General features: G+C 42.8%; 1 protein-coding gene across 1 annotated transcript in view; it reads left to right on the forward strand.

Annotated features, from left to right (window-relative positions):
* Nucleotides 1-21,104: 21,104 nt before the first annotated feature.
* The window catches only part of T265_02328 (hypothetical protein), a gene marked incomplete at both ends in the record, with an annotated part of 37,892 nt that continues 31,685 nt past the window's right edge, over nt 21,105-27,311 (forward strand). The window contains one exon of the mRNA XM_009166542.1: nt 21,105-21,168. Coding sequence (XP_009164806.1) covers nt 21,105-21,168 — 64 coding nt within the window. The remainder of the gene's footprint in view (nt 21,169-27,311) is intronic.

Consider the following 27,311-nt stretch of genomic DNA (forward strand, 5'->3'; position numbering starts at 1 on the left):
CCACACGTAACGCTACTCAACGTACAACCACTAACTCACCGCTACGCACAACTACGCTCCCCAATAACGCACTGATGATGTCACCTCGATTAATGATGAAACGTTTGCAATCAAATTGCTCAGCTCAGCGAACAAGCCGACGATCATCTACGCTACCTGAGCTACCGACATTTTCCTCTATAGTAGCGTAACACGTAAGTTGTTTTCCTCTCTTCAGCTACAGCTTCTCTAGCATTACCGTATGGTAACGCATACTAAAGTAAGACAGAGAATGCTGTTTCATGTAGAATGCGAACATCCTACTGATGCAATCGAAAACGCTTGTGTTCTTTTGACTCTTCTCCAGACGGAAAGTGAAAAGGGATAGGAGCAAAAGGCGTTTTTTGTGAAGCTAGCTGAAAAACTGACTAGATAAGCATACAGGAATTGACTTCGACCTTTGACTCATAAACTGTGAGCTCAAAAAGAAGTAAGTTGACTATTTTAGCGTACGAAATCAGTCGAAAAACACAAATCGCCAGTCAGTTCAACTCTTCTCTTGTAGTAGGCGTAATCAGAGTCCTAGCGTATGGGAGAAACTTCCACGTCAGCCTGAAGGGCACCATTAGGAGTTTTGTTGCGTTATCTGAGACGCGTTTTCCCAGTAATTGTCAGTAACGGAGATAACGAAGTACTCATTTAGTGTTTGGTGATTCAAGCATGAAAGTTTGCTATTCCAGAACTTCGCTATCAGAACTTACAGCGAACCGATGGGCCTAGGTAATGTTCAAGATCATTGATAAAGCTCGATCATGTCGGCTGCAGTTTTATTTGCAATCGGAGTACCGTCCATTTTTTTTCTGGTTCATTAAATGGAAAACGTTGTGTATCACATGTTTGACTGGCGGTTTTTCATCGAACAATCGCACCATGAATTGTGAGATTTACATCTGACGGCACATGAACACTTATGGAGAGTGATTAAGTACTGTTTACCGTTTCCGGACATATGTAATCTCAGTTTTCTCCTAAAGCTGTTCACGACTGTTAGACGTGACTTGAAAGTTTTGTAGTTATAGCAAGCCTTCTCATGCGACAAACACTACCCAGGTTCAAAGAGGTTCTTTGGGATGGAATAAAGCCATACAATGTGATATGACTGATATCAATAGATTTTCTGTTTCCGTTTGCGGCTGAAGATTGAAACACGCATAATGGTGCACCAAGTACACCTGATAAGAATAAGTTATCTCTTCGAAATCAATTAGAATTCGGAAGGACCCTTGTTGTGGTCCAAGATGATTTGAAGGCGGTTTAGCTGCCAAATGAAGGACTGTTTAGGAAAAGCACCAAATAACGGTCGAGAATTGATTGGCTGTGCCTGACAGCAGAAGAGGGCAATGAGAGTCAACTAACTGTAACTGGCCTTTTTCATTACTCAGATGGTACACATAAAAATATCTTCAAGTTTATTAGAGGAAACATTCCATTTGTTAGCAATTCATGGGGGGGGATTCAGACGAGTTCCGTGCGTGTAACAGTTTGGAGTGAAAACTTCATTAATTTTACCTAAAACCCGGTTAGAAATCATAAAGTTTCAGGAGGTACGTAAAGCAACTAAATTAATGATTGGCGTTCTTTTGTTCAATGCACGTGTAGAACAACGGCAAAACAGCCAATTTAAATTTGCCTGAGGTGATCCTAATAGATTTCTAGTTTGCTTGAGAGTTGTGCATCACTGAGAAGGAAAAATATACTTTCTAGGTTGAACTTGCTTCTGGATTTGCTAAAAAAAATACAGTTTCATCCGGAGCAGCCGTGATACGATTTTGGATTTCACAGCAACTTAGAGCAAATGGATTCAACAACACTCGGGGAAACTTACCGTGTACATCGAGGTTGGGGGAATCGGTAGTGCCTACGAAGTTCCCCTAGGGAAATTAAATTTTCCGACTCGTTGGGGGAAGATAATGATAAGAGGAAGCGTTTTACCAGAAGAACAGATTTTACTGAATATATAAGAGTACATACGTCAGCACTCCATCTGCCTTGGTTACTGTCACTCGGCTGTCAGCTTGGTCTCTTCAAAAATCGTTGACTTAAGTCATTGTAAGTTACTGTCTCCACCATGTGGTTTGATTACTGTTTGTCGTTTAACGATAACCTCTAAAGTCAGTCGCTGGTCTGTCACAGTCATTTGTCTGATGTTCGGTATGAGATCCAAAAGGTTATGCGAAAAAAAATCCACGAATGGGGCTGGGGTTGTGCTGTATGCCTTCTGTCGGCGAGTCATACACACCCTTTGCTCTTACTCAGGTGATTCAGTTACAGTCCTTTCAATTTGAGCGAATCTGGATACCCAATGTCTGGTAGTTTTACGGAATAATGTATATAGATATACATATATATATATATATATATATTCGCGAGGGAAGATTTTGGGACAAACCCTAATTCACAACCTCGCAGGGTGCAAACAGTAGAACAGCTTCTAGAGGAGAGATATATCAGCTGACCTCTCGTTAGGAATTATTAGATGGGCCTATTCCCCCAGTTCATATTTAAAAGAAAGTTCCCCTCTTTGAAGGTAACGTTCTTAAGTTTCTAAAGTTTGACCTTATATGTTGTTGAGGATTGATGAGGCCAGATGCAATATGAGTTTTACCGCATTATGTGTGGTACACAGGCCTGGACATCTTTACTTGCTCAAAATGGCCTCATATGATCATCGTGTCTGTAATTGCGGAGAATCCTGGTAGCTGATATCATAATGATGGCTGCTGGGCAGGAATGGAAGCGTCACTTGAGGATTATTCCTTCGGATCATTGTTTTGAGCGTAAACATAGCGTCCGCCAACATGGTATCCCATACCTGAAGTCCTATCGATGTGCCCGCATTGTGTCTAATACGCCATAGTGGTGCTCTCTGGTTGGCTGAGACAGCATACGTAAGATAAGAAATGAAGATAAACCAGCTTGCTCTTTTCTTTCTACATGCTATTATCCTCATTGATTTTACCTGAATACATCATAGGATAACTCGGGACAGATTCACTTTGCTAAAGCATGGTATTCGGAATGGCTGGACGATAAAATTCAAGGATGGAGACGCATATAGTTTGATGAGAATCTTATTCAGTACGTTTGAAGATTGTTAAGCAAGTAATAAAGTATTCTAAGTATTGGTAACCTGGGTGAGTTCATTGGTTAGGCGACAGCTGATCTGTTCCTCAAGCTTGGTAACTGGCTTATCAGCATTATTTTGCTATGCCAGGAAATATTGTTGGTAAGCGATTGGGTTGGCTAGCTGAATTGGATTCTGGTGTTGCCCGTTAAAACCAAATTCATGAGCGAGTGAGAACATATGTCTAGATCTATCCAATTCGGATCCAAGTAGAACATAAAGCCGACGGAAACTTGAAGAGTCCCAAGAAGGGCGGAACCGATGGGCCTAGCGTGTTACGTTTATCCAAGTAACCTACTATTTGCCATACCGTTTGCGAACTGACTCAATTCCCGTTCTTGTAGAACGCTGTTACCATCAAAGTGCATTCTCCGCTCACTCTCACTCGTTGACACCACCTACAGTACAAAGTAGACAAAAGGAAACGGTAATTGACCATCCCTCATATCTGGAATGACGAATCAAGCGTTCCTAATGAAGACCGATTTCTTCACTAACTCCCATCGCAAATTTGATCACCGGGGGATAAGTAGGAATGAAGATACACGTGAAAATCTTTTATTTATCAGTCACAGGAAAATACAACTTTCAAATAGCGAAGAAGCCCCAACGGTTTGTTCGGGATATCTTGCTGGCAGAATACAAATACTTACATCTTCCAGAACTGAACAAATTAGCGTGCTTTACCAAAACTTGAAGCACAGGTTTTCGTTTATCATACACGACCCAATTTTTCACCTTTGTTATTTTTAGCACATATTGCAAATGCCTCTCATGTTGCAGATGCTACAGATGTTACCACACACGTAACTGATGCGGATCGGTTGACCAAGTCCATCACGACTGTTGGGCAGTATGACAGTTGCCCAAATTGCGCAACTGTTGTTGCGACCCACCAGGTAACAATCAGTGACGAAAGGTATTGGGGTGTTTGTGGTGTTTTTTCCTATCTGATACACAAATCTTCTGCCGTCCAGAAAAGTTTCTTAAGGAGCAAGGTGCTCTGATTCGGTTGTAGTTGCACTCTTTTATTTTACTTGGAAGTTGTGACAATCCAAAGTGGTACTATCTTCTTCTAGAGTGAATTCTTTCTCAGAAGGACCAAAACACGATGTTCTTCATTGTGTTTCATCCTTATCTGGAGTTACATTCCTCAACCTGGTCTCATCTCACGTCAAAGTCTTGGTATATTAACGTGGAACGTTTTCGATATAATCGTTTGGCGAAAAAATGTCTCTTTTCGAAATAAGGCTTATTTGCTTATGCGCGGCAACCTCCCACAACATCCACTGACAGTAAACTGAATCAGTAAATGGGCTTCCAAACGGAAAGCATAAGTGGCGTAATATGTCATTTGTGCAAGCAGAGCACGCGATAGAAACTATGTTATTCGCCTACATTGGCCACACCCCCATACTGTATTCATATGGATGGAGTCGTAGAATGGCGTGTGTGCGGAAAAAGAAATGCAATCACGACAGTTCGATCAGCTCACTTTTGGGGAGGAGCAAGGAACCATGGTGTGGATGAAAGATTATCAATAATCCTGTCCAGCTGAGCTTATGAGTTTGCTCCACTTAATCTTCGCTACTAGCATTTGTTGTACTATATTATCCAGTACATTAGATTAGAGACTGAAATTTGATTTTGTCTGACTGTCAGTTCAAAGCGACTACAAACTTTAGTGCAGCTTGTTCCGTAAATTGACGTGATAACTCATCAATAATACCTTATTCGCTGGTTTGATGCAAAACTATCGATTGAACTATGCATTATGTTACGATAGGATTCAACTTAATCAGTTGTCCTCCTGTGCTCACGCAAAACGCCAAATGGTCGGGGGTACCAGACTCTTATCAACGCCCCTGGGCAGTGCATCGTGACGGGGTTTGAACTCGGGGCAACTGACATAGGAGGTGAGAAGGTTACCACTGTTCCACTAACGAACACTGGACTCACCTGAATTATCACGCCCGAACATGTGAACGTGCTCACGCTTGAAATTTACGCAAAATCTACTTAAGTCCACATCGTCAGACATGGGGAAGTGATAAGCAACCAAACGCGGAAAAACGAATCGGGCTTCGTGAGTGGTACGTCAGTAGCATGTTGCTGAGGCGAATTCTTAATAATTTGGTGAGGAATTTGGCAGTATTCCTGGAAAGATCATTCAGTATACTTTACGGAACAATTTCACACAAAAGGCGAAAATGATTCAAACTATAAATTTATTACCTATCTAGATTCACTACATGTACCTTCCATGACCGAAGTCTCAACTTTGGCTGAGGACACCACATTCTGACTTGACTGCAGGGTACTTACCGCAGTAAGTACACTCAGAAGCTTCATACACCTATACGATAAATTCTCTACTCCAAAGTAAACACACCGTCACCATTATGGAACCAAAACCGGATCGTCTTATAGCTTTGGTATGTCATCTCTTCTTGGGTTGTAGTGGACGACTCTATTCTGGTCCGCAGAAAGCTCTCCCACCGAAAGAAGCATGTGATATTAGGAAAAAATGAAACTCTTTTGTATGCACTAATCTGCAAACTAATTTGGTTCTTTCGAGAGACTCACCTGAAACCCAGCTGAATCTCTCGTTTATGATGTTCTCAGGCAACTGAATGTGCTGCACCAGGCCGCCTCATGTTTCAGTCGCTACGATATTTGAAATATCGCGATACATGTATATTTGTAATGTACTACTCATAAGGTTGCTGAAAATCCATCGACAGCCCACGACCGGTTTCGCCCTTCTTGGGGCTCATCAGGTAGGCGCAGTCCCCGGGTTTCCGTCAACCTTATGTTCTACTTGAAACCAAATTGCACGAAATTAGCGAATATACACTCATCTGCAAACTAATTTGGTTCATAAACGAGAGATTCAGCTGGGTTCCAGGTGAGTCCCTGGAAAAACCAAATTAGTTTGCAAATGAGTGTAACTTCGCTAATTTCGTGCAATTTGGTTTCAAGTAGAACATAAGATTGACGGAAACTCTGGGACTGCGCCTAGCTGATGAGCCCCAGGAGAGGAGAAAGCGGTCGTGGGCTATCGGTGAATTTTCAGCAACCTTATGATTAGTGCATTATTACGTTGGATTACTTTGATCATCCGTATTGTCAGTGGATGAGAAACGTGGCGTGAAAAGAACGTAGTGGCTTTAGTGCTCCACCAAGCTGTTTAATGTGATAGTAAATCAGAGACCAACAATAATAATCTTGTTGAAGCCACATCCTTATCCAGCCAGGGTGACCGAGCGGACGTATTTGTAGAATACCGTTTAGATGCCTAGTGTTTGGTACCCAGACGAGCCTCTTTCTGTTTGCTACCGGTTCGCAAAAATTACCGAAAAGTTCTTTCAGAAATAGATACTTTGAAAAAACATGTGCAAACTTTGTATAAACCTAATAAGGTTGCTGGAACCTCTTCGATAGACCACGAACGGTTTCATCCTTCTTGAGGGCTATCAGGGGGCTACACATTTCCCGAGTTTCCGTCAACACTTTGGTATAATTGAACCCAAATTGAAAAAAAATTAGCGAGATGCACTCATTCGCACACCAATTCAGTGTTTTGACGGTTGACTAACCTGAAACCCAGCTGAATCTCTCCTTTATAATGTTTTTAAGCGACTGAAAGTGTCGCAGCAGGCTGCCTTATGGCCCAATTGGAGTTTGTGTCACAGTATGATGAAGGTATGGAATAATGCAATGGTCATGTGGAATTTATATGGATCGGGTGCGCTACTTGGTTGTTGGTCTTATCCCCAGCCCGTCAGTTGGATTGCAAACGTTCTCTTAGTAATCGAGGTAGCATCGTCCATTCGAGGTTGGTTGGGTGGATTCTTCCTCTCCCGCCTGTACGCTGGTCAGTTTTACGAATCACCATTGTGAAACACTGATGTTATGCTGTCAATGATGGGTCAATTTAAGGGGCATTGGTGAAAGAATTAGCAGGTGAGCGGTCAGCATTGAAAAACGTAGTGAGTTCGTTGGAATTTTTCTGACTTAGCTTCATATCAGCTTGAGAAACAGATTATAAATATGTTCGGTATGTGTAGTGTATATAATGTATGGTCCAAGCAACGCCCAATTCTCAAAACATTTGCATCCACCGTTGCTCTTTCCGCGATAAGTCCCATTGCGACTCATTGGCAAAATCTACCAACAAAAGAATAGTTTCACGAGAAACTCAAATGCATCTCTCGTTTCTGAGTCACCTGTGAACATCAATTTGGATTGCAAATGAATGTATTTGTCGAAATTGGTTCAATCTGGGTTCAGGTAAAACATAAGGTTGACAAAACCCCGGGAACAGCGCCTTTCTGATAAGCCCTAGGAGGACGAAGCTGGCCCCGGGCTGTCGAAGAGTTTTCAGCAACCTTGTGAGTAGTATCCTTTAGGAAAACATACTGCGATATCTCGAATATTGCACCAACTGCAACAGGAAGCGGATTTAGTGCAGCAATTAAGTTAAAGAATATCATAAACAAGAGACTCGTTTGAGTCTTCTGTGAAAATCAAATTGATTTTCAGATGAACGTGTTTGTTGATTTACTGAGTGCATTTGATTCAGTTCACCCGAATATGGCCTTCTCTGTTGGACAGGAGATTGATAGCTATCTTGACTCATTGTTATTCGCATGAGCACGAGAGAGGATGTTACAACACAGCGAAGTATACATCGCAAATGTAACTGGACCGATTAGTATGTGCACTTGGAGAATTTCGCCCTCTTAGAACTGAAAAGAAATCCCATCAGATGCATCAGTGAAGTGGAAAAAGATTCCTTCTAGTGAACGTCCACCACGTGAACTAGCGTTTCAGACTGATTACGTAATCCACTTCCCACTGGGAACAATGAAATCTGTAAAAGTAAGGAGGAAAATTAAATCAGTACACAGGAAACGGGTAGATGAAAGTCACACATATAAAGGAAAACAATGACTGAATTGATTTCCAGGAGACTAAATTTATGGTCTATGTTTACGGTGTCGAAATTATTCTTGAGTTCTAGTTCTTCCGTATGTGCAGGTTGTATATGAAAGACGAATTATTAGCCACAATCACTGACTCTTTTGTGTACCGGTTGGCTGGCTCCCGTCAAAAGTTGTATTTTGGCATTACGATGAAGCGTCTGTCTATGGGATAAGTGAACACGCCCTCCGTTTGTTGACTGATAAGAAATGGGGATCCTGCTCGACGGTCACCACTTCACACCCAGACGAAAGCGTTCATATCATATATACTTATCGGGCAATTTGCATCATCTAGCGATTGTCTGTCAGTCAGTCACATTCTACGAAAATATGACTCTTACCTACAGCGGAGGCAATCACAATATGACATTTGCGCTCAAGAGAAATCTGTGCATGTATCGAACATGTGCTGCTCAACAGCCAGTCATAAAAATCGATTATTTTCTTGCATAAGTAAACTAGCATGTATCACAATAAATAATATCTCAAACTATGGATGTTTGATTCAGTTCACCGAGCGGACTACTATTTACTACTCCCTGACAAGGATGTTGCTCTGCAGTTGTATATCACAGTACTTTCAGGGGGAAAGACCTTCATGGAGGGAATGATGCGATCCGGTCTCAAAATGTGTTAGAAATGATAGGCTTCCTTCCTAGAAAGGGATAAAAGCAAAACTTTTGAAGTCGCTTTGCGCACATTCCATTTAATGTCAAAGCAATGTTTTTAGGATTCAGCTGTTAAAGACAGAACATACTAACCCACTGATGTTACATATATTTTACAGTTTAAGGGGCTGTCTTTTATTCGTAGCGGCCGATAGCGTCCTTTCAATAGTGAAATATGTACTCAGAACCATCATCGTAGGTGTTTTACATATTTGACACAACTTGGATGCAAGTTTCGGGTTTTCGCGGTGAATGTACTATAACATGGTATTGTAAAGTGCTACCCATCACAAACCTTATTTGAGGATGATAATTACAGAAAGGTCAGTAATCTTTAAAAAAGTGACCTTTGAAGCCGAGATTCAGTTTCGGTATGCACAGTTTTTAAATGACTGCTTAATCAACCCATACATCGAACATTCGAATGATGCATAGAAGAACCACACCGTCCCATAACAACAAATGAAAAAGGACGTCCTTCCCAAGAAGTGAGTTACACCCTACAAAAATACTCTCCTAAGGTACTTTTTTTCTAAATTCTTTTTCAGTCTGAATGTACTGACTTCCATACCAGGAATTCGATGCAATTGTCTTCATTTGCATGCAACATAGATCGCTTTCTGTTATCCCACACCTATGCTGCGATACCATTTGGCTATATTTTGGGGCAACTCATATTCCGAATCACTTTTTCTCGTGAAATTCGCTATTTACCTCACTTCTGCAGAAAAATATGGGCGACTGTAAGGCCCACATTGCTTAGATAGAATGGGGAACTATGAAGGTTTGTCCGGTTCTTTCTATTTATAAAACTGAAGCATACTTTTTTCGGACAAAAACTAGCGTTTCAATCTGGCGCATTAACTCTCCAATCTTCTCCGCGCGTGTTATGTTGCGATATTGTTATAATCTAAAGAGTTAGTGGAGTGTACAAAGTTGAAAGGTTGTTTCAGAGAGGTCTGCTAAACAATCGGTGGATTTATTGCTTGGCAACGTTTCGCTTTTGACCACAAGGCTTCGTCAGGCCAAGTAAGTAAGTAAGCAAGCTGATTCGGTTACTGCTTACTTACTCACTTGGCCTGACGAAGCCTTTGTGTCAAAAGCGAAACGTTGCCCAACAATAAATCCACCGATTGTTTACCACACCTCTCTGAGACGATGACTTCCCAATCGATCTCAAACATTTTCCAATTAAAATGTTGTTGTTGACGAGACGGAATACGCAACCCGCTACAGTTTTACACGCACTGTGATTTCAGAAAATTTGGCGATTTTTGGCGATGCCCAAACATTGTAAACTAACTTGTTAGTACATCTACTCAAATGCCTACGCTACATCAATTTCGGTTTTCGCAACATAGATACAGCGGCTTGAGGAATATATCGATTAGAATTCCCCCGAAACAGATTGACATTTGTGGAGAGCTAATCCTTTTGGATCACGTACTACTTTTGTCGCGTTTTTGTGTGATCGGAATTCACACGGAACAAATTGACTGTTGATACTATTTTTAGTGTTAATCGAGTACAATCCAATTGTCAAACTAGGCGAACAAATTACCAACCAAGCAGCGCATCCGGGGCATTTTCAGTCAAACGCTAGTGATTCCGTCATAGGTACGGACGATTGTGTTATAACAAAATGTCTGCGAAACACGGAAAGGAAATCATTTGGTATATGCAAATGTCGGCTGATCGATAAAGGTCACCCGAATCTCGGTTATCCAGTTATCCAAAAACTGCTACTCGACGTACGATGATGCGTTTTTCGATTACGTCAGGTCATTGTCAAATAAAACAATTTCGTGTGCCTTCTGACAGGAAGAACCAGCAGCTACAGAATAGTTAGCCATTAACTTTTCCCCTCCATTGCTAAGGCAGTGCACTGAAGGCAAGTGAACGTGTGATTGGAGGTTGGACGGCTAAGTCTGCTTGCGAGAGCTAACGTTCTTCATTCATCACTCATAGCCATATGGAAGGCGGACTACTTCTGCCTGCGAAATGTTTGATGAAACTAATCAGTTTGGGGTGATTTCACATCAAAATGGTCAATCACATCTTTTTCTTCAGATATTTCGTTTGGAAATGAGATTTGGGGAATGTTGGTCACTTGAAGTGTCACTAACAATTGGGGCCTTCTTAGCCATAAGAATGGAAAATATTTCTGGGTAGTAATAGGAACGAAGGTGATTCGGCGGAACCTGTGGGATTTTTCGAGTAAGACTGATTATTCATTCTCAGGTTGATTTTAAACATCATAGATAATCGAAGCAAAGCCATGCGAAAAACGCATCAAGTAGCCCTGCGTAAATTTTCGATATGAAGAGGCGTATTAAACGAAGTCACGTGAGCAAAGTCCCAGATAGATTCTTGCTTAAAATGGACCCCTGCATTCGATATACTGGCTAATGAGTTAGTTTCTGAATTCTGGCATGACAAAGCAACATTTTCTAGGAGCACGTTGTCCTCGTTGCCCGATAACTCGGCGACAAATGACCTCTCCTTAATCCAGCCACTTGGTTACGCACGTCAGTGTTAAATACGTGGCACTGTTCTCTCTAAACTCCTCACTGATGAGCTTGTGATAACCAAGAAAGAAGAACTAATTCAGTGAACAAAATAACCACGCGTGTCACTGAGGTGGTTGGAATAGAAGGTGACATAGAAATGAGGAAAGTTCTTATCGACTACCACAGTTTCCAGCCCTAAACCCGCTTCCGACACCCGATGCACTCATCTTCAAGCAACACTTCAGTGTAACAGATAACACAGTTTCATCCATCCGGGATGACTACCTTCATTATCCAACATTACCATTCACCTCTTCATCATCATGCGGTCCCTTGAATTTCCGAAGCCCCATTAAGAAGGCTGCAAGAATGAGGCCGACAGATTTTAAATCATAAAAATTCTCTACCGAACGTGGGAAATATGTCATTCTATGCTCGCTGGTTTGTTTGGTGAGCTAGGCAATTGGATGGCAAACGTTTCATCGAGGTGACGTCATCGGTGCTCTCTTAGGGAGTGTGGTAGCGTACATCCAGCGACCCATCGCTACGCACGTACACTATCTCAGTTACCAACTTTTTTCTCCACAGAATGCCATTCTATGTTTGTCCAGGTGATGGCTTGAAAGCCCTAAGACAGATTATAGTTTTTAATGGATCTCAAAAAAAAACAACCAGGTCATCTGATAGAAAGCAGAATTTTCGCCACAAAAATGACTATTATGGCAACCCAAACTGTAATTGGCATGACCGTTTCTCCATCTTCAGTTGAAACTGACTTCTAAAACTACAACAAGCACCGTTTTTTTCTAAATAAATAAGTTGCTTCTTCTTCATTCTTCAAGATTAGCTATGCAGTCCACACGGTGCAATAAAGTTGCCTGCAGACCGAGAAAATGTCGGAACTCCTGTCGGTCGTCAAACAACAAAACGGTTGAAATGAATCCCTAGATAATTTGGAGATAAGGACACGCGCAGTAATTATCTATAGAGTAGTGGGGGTGGTGAACGATTTGGAGTGGAGCAATTCAGACAATATTCACCCGCCTCCATCAGGAACACCCTCCTTCGAACATACATGTTCGTTACGGGTGTGTCTGTTTTTACAAGCGCTAATCTCACCAAATAGTTTTCCATGTGAATATTGCTCTCAGATGAAGCATTCCGTGAACAGCTCTCATAGGTGCCACTATTCGGCCCAAAGTTAAATTAAGATTCTCATAGAAATGTTACTGCCGAATTTTTACCAATCAACAAATCTTAAGTGTTACTTTATCAGTAATATGGTCCCAAAGTAAGTTCGTGCATCCTCTAGTCGGATGATCCTATTTCTCTTCGGTACTTCATTCAACACAATGGGGCGCGCATTATTTTCACTGTTTTCTTCAACCAAACAAGTGATGTGCTCCATATATGATGTTATTAGGGTTTCAACGGTCTGAATAAAAGTTATATTTACATTTATTTAGGCCATCGCCTTTGTTGGGACGTTATAAGAGGTGAATTTTCCAGAAATTCAACTTCAGCTTTGGAGTGATGGGAATGTTTGTAAGTGCATTAATCCCTGGAAGGCATTTCTGATTTTTGACCACAGATTATAGTTCTTCCGGTTTACCGATTCCAAGTGCTTTCTGCCAAGGAGGGAATCGTCGTGTGGAACGCGTTGAACACTTAAGCTACCAGTCACTTGTGCTCAGTGCTGGCTTGTGTCATGATGAGCCGGGTCACTGACACGTGTTCTCCGTCATTCAGGTTTAAAGCAACTGGAAGACGCCTGGAGCCCAATAGGAATTCATCATCTCTGAAGAGTTTGTAAGGCTTGAAATTCATCACCGGACAACATGGCGTTTTTGATATGAAAGTTCCATCGGGCCGAGTGATTGCGGTACGATGTTTCTTCAAGCAACAAGGCCTTTTACTTAAATAAGCGCCTTGTGAACTCAAACAGCGCTACATCGCCATCTCCACTGTGATTTCAATTTCAGTACTGTTAAATGAATGGACCGTCATCAATCTACGTTGCAAACGCGTCAGTCTCCAGTGTGTGTGCTACTTTCCTGAATATTCCCGGTCTTTTAAGACAGTGTAGATTGTGGCAACCCAGTCACCCACATACTTGACAGTCGCTCACTTGATCACGAGACTTGTCTCTTTCTCATGCCCACAACCACGTCACATTAAGGTGACTTATCAGACGTCGATTATCTGCACCGCCTAGTGAGCGTAGCAACCACTGATGTGCCGACGCGCCCGCGTATACACAGATGGACCTACATATAGGAAAATCGAACACAGCACACAGACTCGCGCGCGCGCAGGAAGCAGAAAGTCAACCTCTCCACAAGTCCACGGACAATCATGGAGTACGTGTAACAGTCGCACTGTGGAGAAAAACACGTTCCCGCCGTCCGGACTTCTACCAAGGGACTCTCACGTACGATAAGTTCCCTTTTTTTGACTCATTCCAATTCCGCACTGTACTTATTTTTATGCGTGTCGCAACCATACTAAAAACTTCTATTAGTGCACATACACCTGATTTGATGTTATGGCCATCAACAACTGTGCACTAACAAGATACATTAGGGATGCAGTACTCGGCTGTGTAGGTTTGACAGCGCTGAAGCTTACATGAATCGGTGTAATGTAGTCATTGGACGGTCTCAGAAATGCTATCTGCAACTCGGCTGTTCTGAATGTTTAGGAGGTAGAGTTTTCCCCATACAAAGAAATCAGTTTCACAGCCGTCTCAGTAGCCTTTCCGTTTTAATTATCAATGACTTTGGTATTCCCAAGTTATCCGTGAAAACCCAGAATAACCGAAGCAATAGTCTGGAACAATCCTGTGTGCTCGCTTCTGTCCTAGACAAAAGAATACCAGGTTAGTCTCTGATAGCAGGATAACTGTCCTAAACCAGCTGAAAGGTTTGGGCAAATACACTTACTTGCAAATCTATTTGATTTTCACGGGAGACTCAACTGAATTTCTCGTCTATGAGTCTGGAGTATATTTGTCAAAATCAGTCCAATTTGCGTTCGAGTGGAACATAATGTTGACAAAAACTCGAAGACTCAGTCGACTCAGCTGATAAGCTCCAAGAAGGGCGAAACCGGTCATGGGCTGTCGAATAGTTTTCGGCAAATTTGTGACTAGTTTCCAGCTGAACTACTGTTTATCAGTGTAGGGCGATATGCCAGAAAAAACATATCCTTACATCTTGTCAACAACTTATCAAAAATACAAGCCGTCTCCACAGTGCACTGTCCCAAACATCGATTTTAAGGCACAGCCAATCACATTCACCTACAAGATTCTTGAACCGACAGTTATCAGTAAATTCAGTGTATAGATCTAAGGAAACCTTGCTGACTCTGTCCGTCTGCCCTCCGTTCACCTGGAAGTCTACTCGCCAGTTCCAACAAAACGAAACTTTGCCGAGTCGTAAATCCACTCATTGTTTACCGAATGTCTTGAAACGCTGGCTTCTACACCAGTTTCAAACTTTGCCCACTAATAACCGATTGCTCTGTCTCATATTATTCACTCTCCAAAAGCGTCCATCTGATCTAACGGATAAGGGCATAACCAAACACATCGTCTTAGCAATGTCTTGAGAACAGTCTGACAAGCTCACCCCACCCTGTGTTGTGGCATTTGAATCAATTTGCTGAACAGCCGACCAAACCCTTGTGGGAGAAGAGTCAGACCTGACAGTCTCACTGGTGATATCCGCTGTCATCCAACTGTCTTATCTGACACAGCCTACGTCATCTCTCGCTTTGGAACTTGATATTGGATTTCACGTCATTTGATCTCAGTTTGTAGGCGCATAACGACAAATGAACAAGCGTTTCGGGAGAAGGAAATCGTACCGGAATTTCTTCTGAGAGATTTGTCAAGCTACTGTCGTGGATACTGCATGAATTAACTGAAACTTTGGGCTGCTACAATATATTTCACAGGTGGTCACGATTCAGCCACAGAGAGTAAACACATGTGGCTCCCCTCGGAGCACAAGTGCTGCTCATTCTCTAAGAATAGGTAAGTGAATGCGACGTGTACACTCATCTGCATACCAATTTGGTTTTGATGGCAGACTTACCTGGAACCCAGCTGGATCTTTCGGTTATGACGTTTTTAAGCAACTGATTGTGCTGCACCAGGCCACCTCAGGTTTCATTTGGCACGATATTTGAGATATCGCGATACATTGTATGGACCTAATACTGCTGAAAGCTCCTCGACAGCCCACGACCGGTTTCTCTTCTCTCGGGGCTCATCAGGTAAGCGCGGTCTAAGAGTTTCTTTGGGTGTATGCTTTGTTAGCAATGAATCAGCGGTGTGAACGGTCGTGAACGCGGTGCACGTTTTGGGGTAAACGCAACCGTGAGAGATCAGTGGACTAGTGCAGTGAGTTGGACAATTCAACCAGTCGACCGTTCGGATAGCCCCAAGTTTTCTTGCTGTAGCGTTCAGGGGTTAGAAGTAATTGATCTTGCGAGGGTCGTTGTGATGGCTCAGCTAACAAAACAGCCGTGATTGGTTAGTAGCGTCAATGCATTTTGTAAATTTAGTAAACTACTCATGGGGTTTCTGAAAACCCCCACAGCCAACCACCGGTTCCACGCTTCTTGGGGTTCATCAGGTAGGCGCAGTCCCCAAGTTTCCGTCAAATTTATAGTTTACTTGAACCCAAATTGCTCGGAATTAGCGAGCTACACTCCTCTGCCTACCAATTTGGTTTTGACGGCAGACTCACCTGGAATCCAGCTGGATCTTTCGGTTATGACGTTTTTAAGCAACTGGTTGTGCTGCACCGAACAACCGCAGGTTTCCGTTAGCGCGATATTTGAGGTATGGCGATACTGTTTAGTTTCACATCACTATCGTTTTGAACAGACGTCCTCCTGTCATGATGCGATTATTCTGGTGAATCCACACCAAAGGGGGGAGGCACTGGACTCGAGTTTCGCTCTTGTTAGAGCTCATCAGCAGTGCATATCCAAAGGCCCTGCAGGGGTTTGAACTCCGGTCACCTGACATGCGAAGCGAACGTGTTACCACTAATTCACCAGCGCACGTTGGACGCATCTGAATTCTCACGTCTGAACGGGCATCAACAAAAGGTGTCCAGCCGGCTTCAAGCGTCTGTGGCACTACCTGACTGAGGGGTCCTGACAAGCGGGCCAGTCGATCGTCGCAACCAGGACAGTTACAGAGTCGTCGTATCAATGATGTGTCGGGCATATTAATCACATCGCTCAAGTGAGAACACGTTCGCCCGTTCAACTTGCGCTGGTGGAATAGTGGTAACACGTTCGCCTCGGATGTCAGGTAACCGGAGTTCAACCTGCCCCCCCCCGGCACAGCCATTGGATATGCACTACTGATGAGCTCTAACAAGAGTGAAACTCGAGTCCAGTGCTTCTCACCCCCACCCCCTTGGGCGTGGATTCACATGAATAATTGCTCCAGGACTGTTCAAAACGATAGTGATGTAAAAAATATACCTCCAGCAAAACCCCCCACATGCATATCGCGTTACATTGAACAGACGTAATGCGCTACTCAAAGAGTTTGCAGCAACCTTGTGTATTGCATTACGTCTCTACAAGGTATCGCGATATCCCTAATGTCGTAGAAGCTGATACATTAGGCGACCTGATGCTGAAGATTGAGTTGCCTAAAGACATCATAAACGGCTTCCAGGTGAGTCTACCGTCAAAACCAAACGATCACTAGCGTCGACAATGTAGAGAGGTACTTGGGGGCGAAAGGAATTGCCAAGGTACGTCGATGAATTTCGCAAAATCAGCCCTCATGTTGAATGCAGTCAGCAAAATATGTTCGTTTTTAAATTTCACAGGTGTTGCCCTGAGAATTACACTGATGGTGAGAGATTCAACTGAATTCGAGCCGAATCTCTCCGCAAAACTGGTCATAAACACTCGAAAAGTTCAGTAGCCTTATGGATACACTAAGATAATTCGAATATCGTGATAGCTGAAGCATTCCTAGACCCTTAAAGCTGACATTTCTTCGTGCCGAAATGGCCAACTTGGTGAAAGCTCAGTGGCGAAGGCACCGTAATTTGCTTCCGAGGGAACTGAGAATAAGCTCACCTAAACGCTCAAACGCATCTGCTGATACGATTCGGACTGGCGAAATAGGAACTATTCAAACGCAAACGATCACTGATGAATACCAACAAACCACGGTTGGTATTCAGACTATGATGGAAAAATTGGGGTCAAAAAACGATTTACCAAAAAACGAATCACTGCTGGCTCCCCGGGAGTCGTGCGTTGCAGCACAGCAGAATTAACCACAACGACTAGCCTTAAGTGCCTCTATACAAATACCCAATGTCTGCCCAGTAAAGTGGCAGAATTAAACGCCTTTTGCGACCAATACAAACCTCACTTGGTGGCAGTGACTGAGACTTGGTTGCAAGCGGAAATATCGGACAAGGAAATCGAAATTACAAACATGAGTGTTATACGACACGATCGAGCCACCCATGGCGGTGTAGTTGCACTATATTATGACAGTAGTCTTCAATGTGCTGAAATACCTGACGCTAATCTCATCCTTGAAGATACCCTCTGGTGTATGCTGAAGTCAAACAAGATAGATGCGTGCATTATTGGTGTCATTTACCGCTCTCCAACCGCAATGGACACTCACACATTCAGTATATGTGACCGAATCCGTCGCGTATGCTCTTACTACTCCATTCCCATTCTCATTATGGGTGATTTCAATTTTCCCCAGCTTTTCGTCGCTTCATACTCGCTCAACTCAGTTGAAGCACACTTTCAGGAGCTGTTAGATTTGGTACCTTTATTCAACCATGTTAACGAATGTACGAGGTTTCGTGGAACAGATCAACCTTCGTTACTTGACCTTATACTAACTAGTGAGCCATTTATGGTTGAACAAATCATATATAGACCACCACTGGGAAAGAGCGACCATCTCGTGCTCTTGTTCGATTTCACTTGCTCCTCCGTACGTTTAAGCGACCCACATAAATATGTTCTGAAGACCAATTTTCGGGAGATAATCTCAGCCTTCCAGGACCTAAATATGCTGGATGACGAACACGAAAATACTAATAGGCGATGGAAATCATTCATAGCCCAGCTGCAGACCTTGATTGCAGACAATTCGACAGAGGTGCCTCGAGCCACCTGCGTACAGATGTTCACAGTGAGGAGTCGAACAAGAAAATGGATTACAGAACGTAACATCGCTTGGTTTCAATATAAAACGAACCGGACCGACGAACACTGGGAGTCGTACCGAAAGTTGCGGAATAAAGTCACGTCACTAATCAAGGAAGACAAACTACAACAGCAATTCAAATTGATGACTAGGATGGAGAAAAACCCCAAACTATTGTATCAATTCGTGAATGCGCAGGCTAAAGTTAAACCAGGTATATCTGCCATAAAGACAGAATCGGGAATGACTGCAAATGCGTTTGAAACAGCTAATGCCCTTGCCACATTTTATGCTTCCGTGTTTTCTCCTGAAGATACCCGCGCTCCTATACAAACTGTGGAGGTACTAACGGACGAAACTTTATCGGACGTGCATATTGATCGGGCTAACATTGTCAAACACCTTCGCGGCTTACAGGTACACACTTCACCTGGTGGGGATGGCGTTACACCACTGCTTCTGCGCCACTGCGCTGAACCACTTAGCTATCCTCTGGCTAAACTGTTCGCTAGTTCTCTGGAAGAAGGGTTGGTACCAGAGGATTGGAAATGCGGGATAATAGCCCCCATATTCAAAGGAGGTATCAGAACGTGTGCATCTAACTACAGACCTGTCACTCTTCTCCCAGTAATATCAAAAGTAATGGAACGAATTATAGCAGAAGCCCTGAAATCGCACCTTGAAATTCACTCCTTGTTGAGCGATAAACAACACGGATTTCGACAGAATCGTTCTTGTTTATCCAATCTCCTCGTGACACTCGATGACTGGACACGAGCAGTCGATGCGGGAGTTACTGTACATGCCTGTTACTTGGATATATCCAAAGCCTTTGATCGAGTCGATCACAGTATCCTTCTTCGGAAACTTGAAATGTATGGCGTGACGGGAAATCTGTTGAGCTGGCTGAAAGACTATTTGAGTGACCGTTCGGTCCAAGTTCGTGTCGATGGAGCGTTTTCCGATAAAATTGCCGCCACAAGTGGTGTCCCTCAGGGTTCGGTTCTTGGTCCAATTTTGTTCCTGGTATACATGAATGACCTGCCGAAACTTCTGCAGTGCAAAACCGTACTTTTTGCTGATGACATAAAAATCTGGTCTGAAATTCATGGAAAGGCTGATTGTGATGCGCTACAGCAAGATCTGCAAAGAATCGACGAATGGTCCATCCAAAACCGGCTGCCGCTGAATTTCCAGAAATGCAAACTCATAAATCTGGGGAAGAGCTACCACTTCCCATACAAACTGGGATCCAATGAACTGGAATGGGTGGCTGAGGAAAAAGACCTCGGCGTCTGGATTTCTAGCAACCTGAAGCCGAGTAAACACTGTCTATCAGTATATCGCAAGACCTCGGCACTGCTCGGGATGCTTAGGAGAATATTTTATCGTTTTACGCCTGAAATTCTCCCTATTATCATGAACACATATCTCCGGCCGACAATGGAATACGCGATCCAAGCCTGGTCTCCATGGCTGCAAAAGGATACACAACTGCTAGAGCGTATCTACCACCGCGCGACCAAGCTGGTCATTGGCCTCCGAAACGTTCCCTACAGTGAAAGGCTACGTAAACTCGATTTGTTTGATTTAACTTATCGGCGTATACGAGGAGACCTCATCCTGATGTTCAAGATAATAAACACCCCTAATCACCCTTTAAAACATTTGTTCACAGTTAATTTGGCCCGACAGACCCGACGGAATCCATTGGCCGTTGACATTCCATGTTCCCGCATTAACTGTCGGCGCTACTTTTTTTCAGTCCGCGTATCCCTCACGTGGAACAAACTACCAACATCTGTTGTGGATTGTGGTAACCTCGAGACTTTCAAACATTCGCTTGACGAATACATAAGATCTCACCCAACTTCCCTCATCAACATTTGAGATGCAGATTACAAACAATAGAACATATATGTCATATCATTCCGTTTATCTGTATACATACACACACACCAATATCCTTTGGTCATTGTAAAGCAAAATGCTTTTTAGACCAATATAACCTTGATTTACCTTGATTTACCTTGATTCCGTTGGGGAAATCTCCGAGACAAGAGATTCAGCTGTGAATCATCTTCGTGTTCCGTCACTAACAACACCAACTTACCTTGCAACTGACCGTGATTCGTCACTTGGTGAGGAATTGCCGCATCATATGAAGGTGCTACGAGCAATGGGGTTTGGTAAGTAAACCTGGACTGTCATTCATTCCGGTTCACTAGTGTGTACCTTTAGTGAATTGGGGATTATATTGCCCGAGGACAGTGATCTCGGAGATAATTAGGAAATTTCAAAATGTTGGGACACTTTGTTTCGCAGAACAGATTGACACTGGCCGAAAGGGAGCGAGGAAGAGAACACAGTCTGTGTCTATTCTTCAGGATCTGGTACAATAAACAACAATGTTGCACAAAAAAACAAGAACCTGTTCTGGCGGGAAGGAGGAGAATAAAGACGGGGAGAAAGACATAACGGCTGATGTTTCACGGGCCTTTTAATATGTGTTGCCCTCAGACATAGTTTGACATCGTGATGGCTAATATAATGAACTTTGGACGACACAAAGGTTGCTCCGTGTTTCAGTCAGTGAGAAATTCTACGTCTCCCGGTATGTTTTCTTGGTTTTTAATCATGGCATACAGAGTTGATGAAAACCTAGCACACAGAGGAGGCTCTATTTCCTGTAGTTCGCAAGTGAGTTTATTTCTCCAGTTGTTGTCAACTGGGTTTCAAGCAGAACACAAGGCCTCCGGAATTACACAATTTACGTCTACCTAATGGCCCCAAGAGGGATGAAATTGACAATGAGCTGTCGAACAGTTTTCACCAACTTTACGAGTGGTGGCATGCATAGGGAAAATATACTTTTATATCCGTCACAGTTCCATGACCAAGGTTATGGTTGAATGCAACGACTTCTCGGACAGCACAAATGATTTGCGTCGACAAGTCCCAAGGGGACAACTGCTTTTTGTGAAAAAATGAAGCTAGCGAAGAGATGAAACTTTTGTCGGATAAAGTAAAATATCATTAACGTTTGATATAAAGTGAAATATTGTCTGGGATGGCTAATTAATGAACAAGCCATGTACTAATGGCAATCCTTTGCGACACCCACCTTGGTATTAGCAGGTTTTCTATTAAACTTCCTACAAATGAACGCCTGCTACTTATGTAACATTTTTAGCAAACGGGTACTATTTACAAGAGCTGAAATACTTGACCGAACGCTGAGGTTTCCGCTGTAGCAAGTTAGCTGTAATCGGGTAATCTCTACTATAAAAATGTCAACGCTTTCAGTATGTCTGTTCGATAAGCAATCAACAGTATTTGCACTTTGAACAAGTATTTCACAGGGCCACAAGTCTTCTAGCAATCTCAAGCTCATTTTGGTTTCGATCTACCGTGACAGGGACATTGTCAGTAGTAACCTAATTGTTTTGAGTCCTCGGAAGTCGATAAAGAAGGCTTGCTTCACACCAGGGAAATATCAGCTTAGTAACACGAAATCATGGATTCTCATTAGACTATGAAAAATTTTGTTCACCATTGGTTGCATCCTGCATTGGATTTCATATACTTTCTTTTGTGATTGGCCGTGCTGTATTCGAAGCTGGCCGGTCTTACTGGTGTAAGTCGCCGGTCGTTTTAACTGCAGTATTGACTAGAACCGTTATCAGATAGTGGAAGCTTGAGTGAGCGTTTAGCTGGTTGGCTGGAGTAAGGTTTCTCCAATTCGCCTCTCTATTGGCTGAAATTGTTGCCGGCCGATAGTGCGCTGGTTTTATCTCCGGTTCTACGTAATCCCCTTCCTGAATAAACAACACAGAAAGTGGCCTTCAAAATCATTTGCGTCAACGCTTTCTGATGCACCTTATATACTCCTATTTGGCGATATCGTGGAAAATGGACAGTTTGGGTGCGCGAATTGTTTTTTTCGGCAATCTAGCTGCCAACCTCGGCGAGCGAACCAACGACCAAACTCATAGTTGACTTATTTTCTCGATATTCTGTAATGGTCCAGATGTTTTGCCTATTGTATCTAATTTTTCCAAGGTTTTTAAGGCCAAGTGCCAGTTACTTTCGTTGCATCATGATCGGCTTATTTGCAAAATAATCTAAGGCTCTGAAAGCACAGCAATCACAAATCAGTTTCCCATTTTAATGTGGCTTCGTGGACCAACTTCAGACCAACTCAGAACCAACTTTTAGCCGAATTTTACGGTGGGCTTCTTCTACAATGAGTAATCCTTCAAGCTGATTGATTTTACCAGTTCCATTAGTTTCGCTGAATTGTTCTAACCATGAGTTCTCACCAGCCTGTATTAAGTCGATTCATATGCCACGAACTACACTGCTCCTGATGTGAGAGTGACGTATTGACACAGCACTTTTATCAGCAAGTCGAATTTGCTTTTCATATCGGTACCTATATACTCACGTTATCAACTCCTTCCAGAAGCACGAGGGCGGGAAAGAAGCACATATTAAACGCAAAATTGCTTATGAATCATGCTGATCTGATATTCTGTTTCCAACATTCAACTGGAATGTTAATGAATGTGAATACTTGCAGCCGTAGCGGTAAATTTCAAGTGAACATACACCCGAGTTTTTTTAGAGCGTTTGTCCACAGATATACAAAGTTCCACAGAAAACCACCATCACGTCAGAAGCAATTTTTTTGAATTGCACGTCATTCCTTCCCCACGAAGTTTGATAAAATTCACAAAAGACTTTCCTCCCAGTGTGTGTGTCTCGGCATCATTTGAATGCAAATCAATAAGGTCTCAAGGCAGTAGTTGCATCGCGGTGCTCTTAAATTTGCATCTGAAAAGAAGCAGAAAAAAATCGCCTCACTTGGGAATGGGTATAAAATATTCTTTAGCAATCACTCGTGCAATTCTACCATAAATTGCTGACAGCATCGAAGGGGCTCGAGGCTTATAGCATGTGTGAAACATTTTATATCAAGTCACTTTGTTCTCTGAGAAAACACTGGACCAGATTTTTGCTGAACCTCAGGTTTTGCTGACCTTAGCGACTCGTAATTTCTGTTGATTGAGTAGGTCAAATAAGGCTTTGACAAAAAAACTATTGTCCTTCGTCTCCTTCTGCTGGAAGATGATTTTAATTTCGCTGCATAGTCTGTTAAATGGGGCAAGTATATAAACCGGGGACACCTAATATACATGGGATTGAGGAACTGGCGAAAACCAGAATAAACACTGAGGAAAACTACCCATGAGGTTACGGAAAACTTTTCGATAACCCGTGGCCGGCTCCGTCCTACTCGGCGCGTGGTCCTAGAGTTTCCGTCAAATTTATGTCTACTGGAAGAAAACTTTTCGATAACCCGTGGCCGGCTCCGTCCTACTCGGCGCGTGGTCCTAGAGTTTCCGTCAAATTTATGTTCTACTGGAACCCCAGTCGGACGAAATTCATCACTAACTCTCAATTGCATACTAATTTCGGTTTGATGAGCAAGTATGTGCTTCACGAATTTCGTTAAATCGGAATTATTGTGAGACACAACGTCGGGACCGCGCTTACCTGATGAGTCCCAAGAAGGGCGACTGGTCGAATCATTTCCAGTAATATTATTAGAAGTGCAGTAGTTCCAACTAATTTGTTATAATATACGAAATAGCTTACCGATTGAAACATCGGGCGGCATTTGTGCAGCACACTCAGCTCGAGAATAGCATAAACCAGAGAGTTTCAGCTGTGACGCAGATGAGTTTCCCGGTTAAAAACAAATTACTACGCAAGTGGGTGTGTTTCGGAACAAAGCTCTTCGAGAAAGATTTGTAAGCTGTAGCGTACGTTTTCGGATAATGCCAAGTAGGGTTTCTGCAATGAAATGGACATTCAGATTCTTACCATGGATGGTCCGTTGTCTCAGGATTTAATGTGCGCTCTTCTAACTGGTAGTTAATTTGTCTCATTAAGTTCCGGCCTCAAACTGGCATCTTCATTCCTTAACTTAGAGCGAAACACCGAAACTCCGAACTTTGATGAACCAAACCGTATTTCTACGATGATATATGTCTCTTCCCGCTGCTGTGAATGGATAATGGCTCTTCCATATCATGAAGTTTGGGTCCTACTTCAGAGACCAACATCAGAAGTCTCAGGGCACTTAGTACATCATAGGTTCAGTAAGTACCAAAGGCTGACATTGAAGTAGTTGAGCCACACCAATTGTTTTTCACTGGCTTCTACTTATAGTAACCTGCGGTCACTTATATCACGTTGCAGTGTATGGTGGTCCATCTGAAGGTGTAATTCTCCGGATTTTAGCCTGAGCAATGCTCAGCCTGCGAACTAAACTACCTAACTCACATGCATACATACAATACATTGTGTCTTTCGTTCATTCCATTGATACTTTAGCCCATCACTTGTCTGATCTGTCATGCAGTCTGCCAACTGCGAAGCGTATCAGTCACAAGCAGTTTTTCAAATCTCTTCTTTTTCATCTTCGTGTTGGAAAGATGATGTGACGCAGCCTACCTGCGAACGATTTTTCAGCTTCTAAACGGTAGACCGGAATCTGGAGAAATTTCCCAGGATTAACGCGTTGACAAGAAATTTCAGCCTTAGAATTTTATACCAGTAGTTTCGATAGGCACTGCGAGCCAAATAAATAATCGTGAAATTGAGTGTGCGTCCATCCAACCAAACAACGGTCCGACCCTCGTGATCTCTGTTCATTACCTAAGCGGCTTCTGCATACTTACACACGTGCGAACCCTGGTAACGTGAAGTTCCAGTTTTTGGCTCTTCATATTGAGTTAGGGGCGTCAGAAACCCTGCGCGTGTGGTCCACAACTTATTTATCTCCACCAAACGGAGGCTGTCTTATGTTCCGTAAGGAATGCCACCGTGACCTAAAGTGTTTGTATTCAAACCGTTCTATTGTGAACAGTCGGAGAAACGAAAGACATTCAGACAGACATTCATTAATATTAGGGGACTGTGGTGGTGTAGACACATGCCCACCGTTGACACCCGGTGATCCCTTGGTTTCAAATTAAAGGTGTTTATACTTTAAGGTTCGCGCAGCACGTTCAACTTTTCTTCGCCTGATTACGATCCTGTCAGTCACAAGAAACCACTCACTGCACAATTCTTTCCCAATTACTTTTTTGTATGAAACAAATGATAGACAGAAGCTAATTCGACCGACTGTTGGTTATGTGTTACACTTAAAAAACGACCGAGGCTGCAATTTCGGACAAGAGTCAGTGATTGCAAAAAGTACACAGTGAAAAAGAACTATGTCAATGTAATTGGCCTTTCACTTACATTCGGCATAATTGGGGGATGGAGTGTTCGGCAAAATGTGTCTGGAATAATTCCTGGAGTCTTAAAGCCAAAATCGAAAGGTGTTTCGTGGATGACTCCTGACATCTGAAACATCAGGATGCAAGATTCTGTCTTCCGATACACCAAATATCTTGTTTTGTTTCTTACTATACAATCCAGAGCAGGAAAGTAAGTTTCCATTTGAATCTGTTTTTGATCAAGGATCTCCAAACAGTACACATGTTGTTGTTAGCCTGAACGTAATGAGGCGAAAGGGCTACTCCCAGGTTTGTGAAAGAGCTTACCTGGCAATAAAAAGAAGAAACCGTGGGAATGGAAGACCAGAAATGAAATATAGCCTGATTTCATGTCACAAATAGCGTCCATTCAACGGAATTGGGCACCACACAGTAAAGAGCAGGTCCTCATATGGAAGTCATATTCAAATCAAAACTTTAACCAGGAGTGAAACCCAATGGGGTTAGCGTGAACCATGCCATTGAACACACAGTCTGGAAACTGCTGTGTGTCCACCCCGCTTCGGTTTAGGCGACTTCATCTTGTCTCTTTTTCGATGAGTGAGAAAATGATTTCAAAACTCTTGTCAAATAGCCATATACCAGGAGGAATGACGTCACAGGTCGGGTTAGGCCACAGACCATTCGTTAGTGGCCTCTAGTCTGATCTTACAGGCCTGGGATGAGAGAGACAGGGTAGATGTTTCTGTTTGCACGTATTTGTATAATGGATGCTTCTGACCATACCAGGCATGTGAATGGGAACTGTCCTCTAACCTCAGTGTAGATGACTGTTCAGACTCTTGCATCGAATCCATATGCCGTGTCAATTTAGTTGTGAGGTTAAGTCATTCCGAATGGATGGACGATTGGCCCCACAAGTGTGGGTGACATAGGTTTGAGCTCACTTTGGATTATACTGTGTTGGAACATAGACCCTAGATAAGTTGGTGCACTTGAACAATATCATAAGATTGACTTTGTTGGTTCACACCTACTATAATATAAATCTAAGTCATAGCTTTGCTGAAACCCATAATGACACAAGGTGACCGACTCGTGTTGCTGTTTGATTGGCAAATATTCACATGATTGTAAAGCACCCTCATAACGCTTCCAATGGTTCCCTGCGGTGCTTACGAGTTTCGACTCATGAGCCTACTGACTCCCATGTTATACAACGTGGGTGAACACTTTTTGGTCATTTCTTCAGGTCCTAAAGTTGCGTAATAGGATATGAACTGAAAACAGACAGCTGACCTGACTGGGGGCATACGACAGCCGAATGCATATCACCAACTGAATGACCAGAAGATGACCAGTGGAGACAGTAGTATAAGTGGGTTTTTTCGTGTGTGTGTGAGTGTGGGTGGGTGGGTGCAGGTGTGGAGTGGGCTAGATCGACAACTAGCAAGAAACACAT

The sequence above is a fragment of the Opisthorchis viverrini genome (assembly GCF_000715545.1).
Source record: "Opisthorchis viverrini unplaced genomic scaffold opera_v5_28, whole genome shotgun sequence".
In the NCBI taxonomy this organism is placed as follows: Eukaryota; Metazoa; Platyhelminthes; class Trematoda; order Opisthorchiida; family Opisthorchiidae; genus Opisthorchis; species Opisthorchis viverrini.